Genomic DNA, 13,706 nt, shown 5'->3' with positions numbered 1-13,706 from the left:
ACACATGTCTGGTTCCCATCACCATCACTGTGGAAAAATTTTGACATTGCATCAAATTTATTCATCCAGAAATACTGAAAATTTGGTGGACCTCTCGCTTGAAAACTACTTTCATGGGGGGCTTCTCATCTAAAACTATTCCAGTCTATAGAGCCATAACATCACTGCAGCATCGTATTTCAAACTAGAAATCCAAAAAAGAATTTAGACTGAAATAAAGCTACAATTAGTTTTATAAAAAATCTTGACAAATTAGTTTGTATTTTCAAAAGTTTATTGAAAACGGCTCCATCTTTAAAAAAAAAAACAAAACAAAAAAACAACAACAAAAAAAAAAACGTAATGTAGTGTCAAGTAAAAAGGAAAAAAAATGAAAAAGGAAAGGATTTCTATTCAAATAAGACGCATAGTTCATGCATGTCGTTACAGTGTTTTCCACTGGCTGCTAGCAACACACAGTACGTGACTTGAGGTCTGCCTGGAAGTTCATTGAACATATAAAAGGCCAGCTGGCTGCACAAACCTTGCTGTACTCCCTCTAATCAACACAGAGGTACATATTACACACACAAACGTGTGGAATCTGCTCTCTCAAACCTGAGAAGATGAACATACATTATGCAAAAACACTGATAAACCGAATCTTAAACATTTCATCTGTATGTGTAAATCTTAAATGAACCTGAAATCATGAATAGAAATACAGAGAACATTAAAAAAGACCTTTAGAGCACTAAAGAGAATAAAAAGGATTCATCTGCACACTTATCTGTGCAAAATTGGCACTGAAAAAGCAACAGCTTGCTGTCAAGGGTTATTGCAGATGCATACTAGGAGTGTAAGAGTGCATCTGTTTCACACACATATAAAAATCAATTTTTGTATTGATTTAGGAAGAAAAAAATTCCTCCCTTAAATTCAGCAGAACATAAAACTGCATCCTTGTGTACTGAACAGTACAGTGCGCATTTCTGTTGTATTACGGAAGGAAACTGTGGTGACTTTGTGCCGACGCTTACACCCCAAGTAAACACCAAAGTCGATTTTTGAGGGCAGAATATGTTTTGGATCTAGCTTAAAACCCATAAAATAAAAAGAATTGACCACATAACATCAATAGTAGAAGTATATGCAGCATCTCAGTGTCTGGCTTTTTTCAAATGACGTATGAAACATTTATTTGGTCTAGTCATTTACTGCAAATGAGAAGGCAATGACGGCAGTACGGTGCTTGAACCAAACAGACTGAAACAACACTACCCTCTAGTGGGCACATGCTATCATGTTTAACCAGTTTCAACTTTGTGGAATCTCAAATATTCAGTTACATTTCTTTGTGGCCAAAACACTGACAGCAAGTTGCACCTTATTTCACTTTCACAAGACTGGCAATTTCTATAAAGTGGCAAAGCAATAAAAATTCTCAACTCTGCCCAAGCTTTAAACCATATTAAATGTAAAACTGGTTTTCATTAACAAAAACAATTAACAACTCTGGAAAGAATGATGGAAGACCATTTCAGACAGCTTTTTCTTTTTAAAACAAGAGAAAAAAGCAACATGATGAGACAAGCATGCTAATGACAACAGAAACAAAAAGGGGAGAGAGAGGAAAAATATAGAAAAGTCAAGATCTACGTGCCAGCTTTCACCCAAATTGTCGGACTCAAACGCAGTTCTTATGCTTTTATTGATTTGCATAATCATAGGAATCAAGGATGTCACTTAACAGCATGTGGAAATTACTTCAACGACGAATTCCACAACCCTTGAGATGAGCTACTATATACAACCTAAAATTGGAGGCTATTTTGCACAACCAGTATTTACAGAAACACTGCTAAGAAGGCCTGTCTAACCTACATTAGACGTGTGGTCTCGTGTGGGGAGTCAGTTCGCAGCTGAAACCCTGTTATTCAGAGCAGATGCAGATACAGTGCCATGCTGAACCAGATGGAAAGACTGCGTTCTCCAACACTCAGCCAGGGAGAATATTTTGGCACCCCACTTTGGTTGAGATCGGAGTCTACTCTGCCCATGCAGGATGACTGAGCCTTTGCTCTGCGATGGCCAGTGCAATCACAGGCATCTTCCTCAACAAGGAATCCTTGGAGTGTAGCACTTTTGAGGACCGCCAGAGCGTTATGGTGACAGACCTGTAGCAGTGGGTTTGAGGGACTGAGACTGTTATTTCAGGCTTGTCACCTTTGCACTGTGCTCCTGGAGCCTAAAGACACTTTCCCTCGACTGCCCCCACGACCATAGATTGTAGCTGAACTTCTCTCGCTTGGCCCCCTCCCAGCCCGCAGTCGCTTGCCCTTGGCCTCAGGCTCCGAGTCACTGAGCTCTAGGTCAGGACAGTACCCATCACTGTCCTGATATGCTCTGCTGCTCCCTTGTGGCCGCTCAATGGCCGGTTTAGCACAGTTTGTCCGCTCTTTGCTGCTGACGACTTTGCGAGCATTCTTCTCAGCGCTCCAGAAGTCCTCTGTAGTCCGTACCAGGCTGACAGTTGCCTCTTTGAAGGATCTGCTGAAGTGTTCTATTGCGGATTTATGAAAACTGCCTGTGCGACCCTTTCCAGAATCCTCATTGCGTGTGGCCTGCTCAGAGGAAGTCTGGAAAGAAGTGTCTCTCTGAACTACAGGCTTCTCCATGATGCCGTTGGACTTCATCAAACAGGGCCTGTCCTGTTCAGGTTTCTCTTTTCCATTGGACGAATGGCCATGCAGAGCAGCATGCAGAGCCAGAGGCTTACCTGTTGGTTTGAGGGGCAGCGGTGATGCACTGGGGGTTCCACTGTCTCGCCGTGCTACAGGGAGAAGACCATTGGTCCTCTCCTCCCTCCGAGTCCGGCTGTGGTGGAGCTGAGGTTTGCCCTGCCCGACGCCTGTCCCACTGAGGTCATACACGTTACTGCTGTTATCTGGGCACAGTGGACCATTTCCAGACTTGGTGCTGGCTTTGTTTCCCAGTGACACCTTGGGCATTTTGAGTTTGAGGGTTATCCTGGGAGGAGGCCGGAAGAGCAGGTTTTCCACAGCTGAGGACACCGGCAGCCCTGCACATCGAGATGCATTTAACAGCTGATTCACACCATCAAACGAAGACAATAATTTGCATATTTTTACACCCAATACTTAGTACAGATCCTATCTTTATGTGGATCATATGCAAGTTAACAGTGCAATACATTCAACTGTTACATATGGTCCTGGACGTTCATTACCTGCAGACAGTTCTTGGTTGATGAGTTTGACGTGAAGGTTAAAGATCTGCTCCTGGGCTTTACTCTGAGACAGTTTCAGCTTCTCTCTCCGACTTACCATGTAGCACAGGTTCCTCACCTAAAATATTGTTACACAAGAGAAACAATATTCAGTGAAACTACAATAAATTATCTAAATTTTATACGGCACCATCATCACTTTGCAAAGGAGCACCCACCCTCTCCAGGTCTTGTCGCAGATGCATAAACATGCGCATGCGTGTGTGGATGCTGTCCTCCTGTGGTTGCAAAAGAAGGTTCTCCTCATCTTCTTTGGGTGGTAGTAGAGCTTTGTTAAAGGTTGTCTTCCTCTTTAGCTTCCAGTACTGGTAGATAAAGTCCAGCAGGTGGAGGGGCAGCCCCAGATCCTGGGCCACCTCCTCAGGCTGCACCAACTTGTAAAACTCCTCCTCCAGCTCCTGGAGTTTCTGTGCCCTAAGACCCACCTTCTCAGTCTCAGTGGGAGGTTTGTGTCGGGCTGGGCTTAAGCCAGGCTCTCCAGCTTTGGACTTGCTGTGCTTCAGGCAGTAGGATTTGAACTTGACTTCATCTCCCTCGTCCAGAATGGTCTTCATCTCAAGGTTGTGCTCAAAGGCACAAGTCACATGAAATGGAATGGTGCAGTTCTTTACTGAACACTGAAAGACAAAATGAGAATTAGAGACTACAAAACTCACACGTATTCACACACACACACACACACACACACACACACACACACACACACACACACACACACTGCATATTGAAGCAACAACATATGACCCAATAGTTTTTTTTAGAAAGTCAATTCTTACTCGGGTATATCTTACCTGTATGCAGGCTCCTGTCTTGAGCTTGCAGAGGCTACAGATTAGTGACCAGCGGCTAGGCGGAATGTGAGACACTTTGGTGATTGGCTCCATCCTCTCCGGACAAGCGATGCTGACCTACACACACACACACAAATAGCCATTTCAGCCAACATATATAAAGCTTAATAAGATACAGCATCCAGATGCTTAGTTAATCGGCAATGCCACATTTGGATGGTTTATGATTGAACAAATTTGAGTCTGAATCAATTATCTACATATTTTTGTATGAGTGCATTTTTACCCTATTAGACTTCTTAGGAAGATAGGCGTTTACCTCAGGTATCCAGAGGGCACAGCTAACATGTGCCCACTTTGTTCCTGCTCGTGTAGCCTTCATGGCACCTCCCTTTTTGGGGCACAAAATGCACTGTGGGTCGATGCCAAGCACACAGGTTCTGCACAGCCAGTTTCCATCTGGAACCTTCACTATGCCATAACATGCCTAAAAACAAAAGGTTTAATAATAGTAAGTAGATACTCAAACTTAGTACAGCAATGGTTACAATCTGCTTATTGATTGATTTCAAAACACCAACATTAGCACCTAAGGCAATACACAATGAAAAAAAAAGTGACACACAATGAAAGTGTTCTGTAAAACTTGGTTTTATAATGGTTTTATAATATATAATTATAATACTTGGTTTTTTAATAATTTTATAATGGAAACTCAAATTCAATATTGAAATAAGTTTTTGATCCACAGTTTCTAACGTACAGTGGTCTTGTGTTGAAACAACAACTGGTTTTAAATAAGTACAAGAAACAATACTGCAATACTTTTGTTCTATTGCTGGCAACAATTTTATTTACTTACTTATTCTATACTTATACTAGTTCATACTACTATTTTAATGAGTCATAAAGCGGTAAATGCCACATAACAGAAGCACGGTAAATGGGCCACTCTCAACACAAGTACAAGTGTCAATCTCCCTGTCCTTTTCACGTCAGGTCACACAGACCTTTTCACGTCAAAAGCATTCCACAGTCCTAACCCCTCCTATTGTTCACCAACATGGCCTTGATCACCAAGGCTTAGTGAGCTTGCAATGCAGAGACATAAATGAAATGGTGGTACACAAGGCCGACTGTTTAAAAGTATTTGGTATTTTGTATCTCTATGTATGGAATGAATACATTTAATTGATTTTGTACGATTGCACATTAATGTAAGCTAAATTTTGTCCTGGAAGGTATTAAAGAACTATGTTTTATTGGAGAATCTGCAACAGACAGCAATGTGAAAGTCACCAATCACTCATTGATCCTTGAACTCTCACCCTGTCCTCACCTGGTGCACGCAAATGTTGCACTTATCACAGAAGACCATGTCATTTCCTTCCTCACTGTCAGGTGAGCGACACACATCACAGATGACATCCTCATCGTACTCAATGCCAAGCCCTTCCTCAGTCTCTATTGCATGGTTCATGTTGTCATGGCACTTTCTTTCAAGAGCCTCCATCGCTCTCTCCATGGTTAACTCATTCATGGGCCCTTCCCCTGAAAGAGAGACAAACAAATAAAAATAATGTAAATAACTCTTCAAAAGCTTTGTATCTTAAAATTTCACTGTAAAGCTGCAAAGAAGGAAATTACAGTAGAATGAAAATAATTCTTAAACCCAGAAGATTTTGTCTGGTCCAAGTCACAGAATGTGTTGAGAAAACCAGAGTAGTTCATTGCAGATGTTCAAAATCTCAGCAGTGATGTGTGTGCTCTGAGCTTTCTTACCCATTTGACCAAGCTCCATGTTGAGCTCTTGCAGCCAGTACAGGTCCATATCATCCAGGTCATATCTGCACATGGCCTCTGCCAGCTCTTTAATGTTTACATATCCTGTCTCGGTGGAGTCCTGACTGCAGCACTGGATGTACTTCCTCTGTCTAGAGAACAGAATCTCCCTCGGTTTCTCTGCTATTATCCTGTACAAGGTCATACAATGAGTTTATTTCAGCATGTGATTATATTAATGTCTGTGCGTACTGGTTGACTGCTACACTGAAAGTATGACAGTCATAATTACAATGCTAAGGACGAAAAAAGAAAAAAGGCAGTTAGGCTAGAAGCTTTGCATACCAAGACAAGCATGCTGTAGGGTCTGAGACGAAAAGGAAAAAAATGGAAAGAGAAAGTATTATTAGTATAGTATTAGAGAGAGAGCAGAAATAAAGAAAAAAAGCAAGAATGAAAGGCCATTTTCATATACAACACATGGAAAGTACCCAGCAGTTACCAGTGATATTTGGGCTTTGCGTCGTTCTCACATGCAGCCTACATGCACCCGTATTTTACCAAAATTTTTCTCTCTGAAAACTTGATTGTGTTAAAAAAATGTTTAAACAAAAATAAAACCCCCACAACATGGCACACAAATGTTTTGCTTTGCCAGACACTTTTGCACAGAAGCACCAACACATTAAACCACTTCCTTCTGTAATCATGTACAAAACACATTCCCCTAATGCTTACCTTTATGAAACATAACATTAGAAAAACCTGTTCAACTAAGCAGGAAGATTTTCTGCCAGCTGGAATCTGGATTCTGTACTTTCCAGTCAATTTTCGTTCAACACCCTTCCAGTAATTACCAAGGGGAATCGTACTAAGTCTCTTTAGGGCCGATTGCTTTCACTCAGGTAAAGGGCATGTGTGAAAGGAGAAACACTGAAAGACTAACCTTACAGAGGGCTGGGGGATGGTATCTGGACTGGCTGGTACCTGCACACCTTTCTCCCACTCTTGTCTCCATGTGTCAGCCAGCAAGTAATAGTCTTCTGGAGAGATGTGGTGAGAATCTGGCAGCTTCATAGCACTGATCAAGTCTTTTCTGAACACCTGTGAAAAGCAATTTATTGTAATTCATTGGGTTGAAATTTGCTAGCATGTGTGCTTCTTTCTTCCATTTCTGTAATCATGTGCTTTATTTAATGCAGAAAGGGTGACCTACAGTGTGCCCATAATGCTATGCTGCTGTCATATAGGCCTACTTCTTGATGATGCTGTCATTTACTTGTAATGGCCAAGTAACTGCTTTTGAGCTAAAACTGTATTAGTACACTGACACAATGCTGTTGATCATTCCAGATGTGTGGAAATCTAGATAACAATGCGACCTAAGCATTCAAATTCAAAAATACATAAGCCTTACCTCTGCCGGCTTTTTCTGTGCAGAGGCGGGAGTTCCCGGTTTGCTTCCATACTTGTTTGAAGAGAAGGACGTGGAGGGAGCTTCACGTTTATCAAAAGAGGTGCAATGTAGAATTAAATAAGCAACAATAAATAATATTAAAAAAGATTTATGACGGTACTGAGAACTTCAAACGGACATCAACATCAAAGAGTCTCTGTATGTGGACATGTGTGTCTAGCTTCGCTTACTTTCATTGTCTGAACTGTCACTACTGCTTGAAGTCCTGAGTCGTTTCATCCTGACATATCCTGAGAAAGATATATAAAAACAGAGAAAGAGACTTTAGTTTCTGTTTGCTCTACTTATTTAGTTTATCTATGTACATCAATAGTATTTGTTTTTGATTTACTTAAAACCTTATCAAATGGTACACATTAGGGTCTGACCGATATCAGCTGGCTGATAATATCTGTCGATCTTAACAACCCACAGCTTTATCCGCATGGAGAAAAATTCTCAAATAATCTGCACTTTTTTCTGGATCGCTGGGATTCAAATCCGCAGTCTCTTGGTGATGGGACAACACTCTACATGTTTACTGTAGAAGCCTATTTTAGTATATGATAGCAATACAGAAATTCAGTTTGGATGCAACAAAAAAAAGCATATAAAATGTGTTTTCTAAAGTCTTGACAACCATTTGTATTTTGTTCCCCATTTGGCTGATTTGCATTGCAACAGCTAAAGTGCATGTGCAAGTGTAGGCATTTGCAGACGATCAGAACTTTAAGTGATATAAATAATCATTTTCAACTTCATACAATCCAGATCTATGCCCCTCATATGTTCTTGATATAAACACATTAATCTATCAGATTTTGTATTAAAACAAAGATGCCTAATATATGTGAATCACAATCAAAGCAATAAAAACAAACCAAACAATCAAAGATGCAGATCAACTTTGCATCTTGATGACTGAATAGTTTGTCAATTTGAATTTAAATCAATCAGATGGCTGATGTTCTGCAACCCATCTGTTACTTTATTGCTTGTCTGCTGTTATTAGCGTCAGCCTATGTAGCAGAAACGATATGAGTGTCTGTAAAGAGTCAGATCTAAAAAAAAAAAAAAAAAAAAAACAGGCAGATCATGAGGACAGTACAGCTCTGACCTGCTGCTATGAGAGAAACATGCTCTGATAATATATTCCCTCTTTTGGTGTGGACTACAATAATAATAATAAAAAAAACATTCCCATCAGCAGCAAGCTGAACCAGGCACTTGAAAGCAAACCGAGACCAGTGATTTTTAGTCATGGTTCATTTATTTAGTGTGAATTAAGTGTTCACACCCATCAAAATGGACCAAACTAAAAAGGTTTGCATGGACCACACCAAAAAAGGTTGGTGTGGAAGCAATCACACACTACAGCACTACATTTCAAACCATCTTTTATTATTCAAAAACAGCCACCATAAATGTGAGATTACTAACAAGAACAATATTGGATGCTGATGGAGACTTTATTTATGTATTTATTTATTTATTTGTGTTATTTTTGCATGTCTCACGAGAGAACATAAAAATGAATACACAAACAGTTATATTAGTACTCAGATATTGGCACCTCAGTTAACCAACTACCTGTGCACAACCCTATATATTATGTCAACTGAACACCAATCGAACCTTTCTTTGCATCAGCTTTTCACTTACCATAAATTTCAAGTCGTACAGCATGCTAGGTTATTCTTCTGGCCTGCTTCCGTCATCCACCTCTCATCACTGCAAAACAAAATGGGCATTAAAGGACGAGGCAAGGTTTGTGTGAGGTGAAACTGGTGGGTAGTGGGAGCAGGGAAGCGTGTAGGGCAACAGGATCATATGGTACCCAGACACAGAGCACGCACAGATTTATCATGCTCCAGCGGCCGACTGAGAGGCCTCCTTAAATAAATATTAACTCAGCCCAGCCTGCACATGCTTACAAACACACTCGCTGCAAAGGTGGCTTATAAGGCAGGCTACAGTATTAACACTAATAATGAGGCTCGTTCACTCGTTTACCAAGACTTAAAAGACACTGCCTTCCTTTCTCCAAAAACAAACCAAACAAACAAACAAACATATTCCCATTGCCCATCCAGAGATAGAGAATTTCCCGAGGGGGTGGTGAACCCTGGAGACAGACACACCCACCCACACAGTACAGTACAGTAAACACAATGCAGCATATAGAACAATAAACATTTCCATCTCTATACTTAATATATATAATAATACATTTATTATATTATTTGTCTGCTTTTGTGGTTAAAAGATTAAATTAAAAACATTGAGCAACTCTGCTATGAAACAATACTTCTTCAATGTAATTGGCTCAAGTATGGTGGTAAACATAGTTTCTTCACTATGTTCAAGATTTTCTTTATTTATTGTAGTTTACTGTAGTCATTTAGTGTACGTCCTGGCTCGACCCGAACCTGGCAGTACTCTCCCATTTACTCTCAGCTTCTTAGCACTGACACTATAAATACCAGAGACAGGAAGCAGCAGGAGCAGACTTCAAAATGGAATCTGCCTGCTTCACAGCAAGCGAAACCCAAACTGAAAGCTCCCCATACAGTGACCACTAGGGGACATATTCACTCCCTATGCTAAAATGCACAGAAACGCACAAAGGTCACCTATTATAGTGAGCAATAAAAGACAGGAAAACAAATTTTGAAACAGTTGTTTTATCCATTTAAGTTAATATCCAGCACTAAAATGGCACATATGTCAGAGACGGTCGGCTGCTGGTGATCAGACCAAGATCCTTCAGTAAGATCTTCCATAAGAACAAGAACTGCATGGGCTTAAAAGAACCATCAGATTTCTTATGGATCCACAGAAGGCTGCATATCGTCAGTGAAGCAGACAAAAATATGAGATTAATGAGATTAATGTAACCACTTTTAGAAACCAGTTGAAATACAAACTTTTACACAGTCTGTTATTAGCTTAAATACTTACACACCACTCAAACACTTTTCCTCTTGTCAGAAGTAGGTTACAAACACATATCAGGTTCTACTTCCGTCACTATACATTAACACAAACCACTAAAGCAAAATCTGACCCTTTAATAAGAGATAAATGTCTGTAATTACAGAACTTTGTTTACTAGTAAACCTTGTGCCTCCAATTTGAGATAAACACATGGTAATAAAACCATATAAGGAATAAAGAATTTCCTTGATTTAATAAATAAGACTCCAGGCTGTAAAATAAACAAGAAAAATACATCACAACTACAGCATCGTCTGCTGAAGTTACATATCTTCAAAACATACAAACAATGAATAGTAGGGCTCCGGCTTATATTTTTTTCAGCAACAACTTTGGCCGATATTGACAGCCCGCTGTTGTACTGGTATCGGTGAAAATGAAGATGATGCACTGATAATTAGTGTCTTTTTTTGGATGGAGCATCACTAGGACTCACTCAAAATCTCCTGATGAAACCTTAAACGGTTCCAATGTTAAACCCAATCTGAGACGCTTACTTTAAAAATGTACCCAACCTTGTCACTTTGTGAAATGTACCTAGTCCTAAGCTTTAGCATAAGAAAAACACATCAACACCAACATAAACAAAAACTAAAAAATTAATATGATGTTCTAAAAAGAAATAAAAAATGATGGATTATTTGAGTAGCATGTTAAAGAAGATCATCTCTCTCATTAAAGCACAGTTTAACTTATTGTATTTAACAAGTATTGGAGCATAAATTTAAAACATAAAATAAATAAGATTCTCTACTGACATCACAATTTATCAGCATTTTAAGCCCCATAAAATCTGCATTGGGTGCACATAAAAAAAAATCATATTGTCAAGCCCTAATAAATAAAAACTTCAATTACTTAAGAGTGTTTTGAGAGTAACAAACATGCTTGCAGCTTCTACTCCAGGTTGTGGAGGACCACCTGCTCCTGACGCAAAAGCCTTAACCAGAGACTGCATCTGACTGCGTCCCTTCCTTCCAAACCGTAGAACCACTGACACTGGAGGGTGGTTCCAAAGGTTTGTTGGCTTGACTATCTCCATAAAGGATTTTGTCTAGAATCGCTACAAAAATGAGAGAGTAATTAGAGACTCCTCAGAATCCAAGCACTGGAAAGACGTGTGGAAAAACTGCATTCCTCTTAATGTTTGGAACGCATGGTGTCATTTGCAGGGGTGACTTAGTAACACAATTAGTGGACTTAAAACATTAAGGCTATTTTGCCACCACAAACAACTAGTGTATCCTATAGCTAAACCACTTCTAACTGCAAGCCTCTCTACATTGTATGCGTTAAAGTTTTAATGCATGGTCCCAGACCTCAACCTACGGCTCTGCACCCCTGAAACAACTTCTCTCTGTGACACCAATATATTATACAAATCGTACACTTAACTGAAGAGAACACAACAAAGGCAGTGGCAGCACTACAGTACTCCTGCTTCACAGCATGCCTGAATAGAGCAGGTCAAAGCCACATGGCCCCAGCAACCCTCCAACCCCCACTCTCCAAGCAAAAGCAACAGAACACAATGCCCTGCCCAAACACACACACACCACCTTGCTCACCCACCACACTAGGACTCCTGAAAGCTGGGCTGCAAACTAAGCTGCAATGGAGCAACACGCCATGACAAGCCTGCTCTGTAAAATATTGCTGGAGTAGCTGCAAAGAACTTAAAAGCAACAGAGCATCAAAAAGATTTTTTCATGTTACTGCACGTAACAATTCAGAGAGAAGACCTCTCTGGTGGAAACTTTAATTGTATGCAACATGAACATTTGGTAATGCTGGTTGTGCATCGCAACATGTCTTTAGAAGATATGAGTAGACTATCTACTATTGCCATCTTTATCAGTACAATACTGACACTGCATTTGAGACTTAAACATCGAACCAGACCTTCTTTTTGAGCCTGTGCGTGTAACACTGATATGTAAGTGTTTATAAAGTGGTCTCCCACAGAATCTAACCAGACTCCTCTGACTTTTAAATTACTATTTCAGGCTTTACAGAGTGACTTGCAGCGCTGTATAGACACCATATTTTAGCTCGTTTTACCTCCTGACTCACTTATGCTACTTCTTTCAGTTCGGACAGAAAGTAACCCCACATCGTGCACCTTTAAGATAATCCCTGCTCACTGGGAAAAGTGCTTGGCCCCCTTGCGTTTAAATGGGATTGCGCATGCGCACGGAAAACGCTGCCCGTTCTCGAGGAAGGCGCACTGAAATTATTCTGAACTACTTACTTTCACCGCTGCTCACTGAATAAAGCAGACATTCATGGCACACATGGCGACATTTTAAACTCCGTCCTCTCTTAGCTAATACTCATCATGCTGCTACAGTGTCGTTACCCTGGAAAGCAGCGCTCTGATTCAGATAACGTGGAGCTCAGAAGCTGCACAGGATCTGCTGTGAGATAACAGCCGTGTAGAAGCACGTCAGCCACACAACGAAGTTTCTCTCCGTCAGAAATTAACTCTACGATAATATGAACACATGGCACCACGAGGCTTCAGAGGTAGCACGGTTGCCAGGTCGGTGTTTAATCCTCATTTAATTATGAGTCGAGCTGTTTAACGGCTTGAGTGTAACGTTACCCGTGCTAACTTATGCTAGCTTGGCGCTTTCCTGCTACGGAAAGAAACAAGCTCTACAGGCTACCGTCAACAAATGATGCGATGAGAATCGGTCAGCTTGGTCAACATGGCTGTGGTCACCAAAGGGCCTCTACAACCCAACTCGAGCGCTTAGCATGAGGCAAGATTTTCCTGCACTGCAGAACTGAGCTCCTTTGCCAGGCTGCTAGCTCAGGATGTGAGGCGGCCTTGGCGCCAAACTCGAGCCGCCCCACAGCCTTCAAATCAGGCAAGAGCGAACAGCGCCACGTTTAGAGCTGTAAACCCGCCTTCCGCGCGTCTATATAACCCGTTCAATCCGGAAAACAGAAAAACGAGACGGCGAATGTCTCCACAGGAATCCAGGCTGGAAGCGGTACCCCGAGTAGAAACCCTCCCTGAAGCGAGCAGAGGGAAGCAGGCCCCGCTGCTGGATAAGCCCTTCAGCCCTGGCACACACAGCGCTGGGAGACACCAGCAGTATTGTTCGCATAGCAGCCCTCACCTCAGATCCCAAACCGACTCCAACGATCCCCACGTGGACCAAAACGACGGCCTCGGCCCTGCTCCTCTCAAACGAACGCTCCCGCTGAGCCGCAAACGAGCGTATTTGGTTATTTTGTCTATTTCTGCTCCACACTGTCAGTATCCCGAAGCTGCAATCTGCTTTCCACCACGGCACAACAGTCCTATTGTACAGTGCAGGTCGCTGGGTCCTAAACTCCGCCCATTCATGGCCATGCTGGGAGCGCCCATGCTGTTTCCTGT

General features: G+C 41.2%; 1 protein-coding gene across 1 annotated transcript; it reads right to left on the bottom strand.

Moving 5' to 3' along the window:
* Positions 1-256: 256 nt before the first annotated feature.
* jade3 (jade family PHD finger 3) lies at positions 257-13,694 on the bottom strand. Its single transcript, XM_017720788.2, has 12 exons — positions 13,444-13,694; positions 8,981-9,049; positions 7,510-7,569; positions 7,280-7,359; positions 6,809-6,966; positions 5,863-6,053; positions 5,420-5,631; positions 4,400-4,567; positions 4,081-4,197; positions 3,448-3,906; positions 3,230-3,347; positions 257-3,061 (listed from the first exon to the last, which is right to left on the bottom strand). Exons 3-12 carry the CDS (start codon positions 7,556-7,558, stop codon positions 2,202-2,204), a joined length of 2,412 nt encoding a protein of 803 aa, XP_017576277.2. The 5' UTR covers positions 7,559-7,569; positions 8,981-9,049; positions 13,444-13,694; the 3' UTR covers positions 257-2,201.
* Between the last annotated feature and the right edge of the window lie 12 nt (positions 13,695-13,706).

Source organism: Pygocentrus nattereri, chromosome 26 (assembly GCF_015220715.1).
Source record: "Pygocentrus nattereri isolate fPygNat1 chromosome 26, fPygNat1.pri, whole genome shotgun sequence".
NCBI classification, from domain to species: Eukaryota; Metazoa; Chordata; class Actinopteri; order Characiformes; family Serrasalmidae; genus Pygocentrus; species Pygocentrus nattereri.
Note: the sequence above shows the minus strand (reverse complement) of the source record. Positions and strands in the feature narration are given on the sequence as shown.

What these genes read in the sequence shown, in the direction of transcription:
- jade3 (XM_017720788.2), bottom strand. Translation starts at nt 7,558, where the DNA reads ATGAAACGACTCAGGACTTCAAGCAGTAGTGACAGTTCAGACAATGAA. An exon ending in CATGGAGCTTGGTCAAATGG is followed by an intron (nt 5,632 to 5,862) that starts GTAAGAAAGCTC and finishes TCTCTCTTTCAG; the next exon opens with GGGAAGGGCCCATGAATGAG. An exon ending in CAACCAAGAACTGTCTGCAG is followed by an intron (nt 3,062 to 3,229) that starts GTAATGAACGTC and finishes CTCGATGTGCAG; the next exon opens with GGCTGCCGGTGTCCTCAGCT.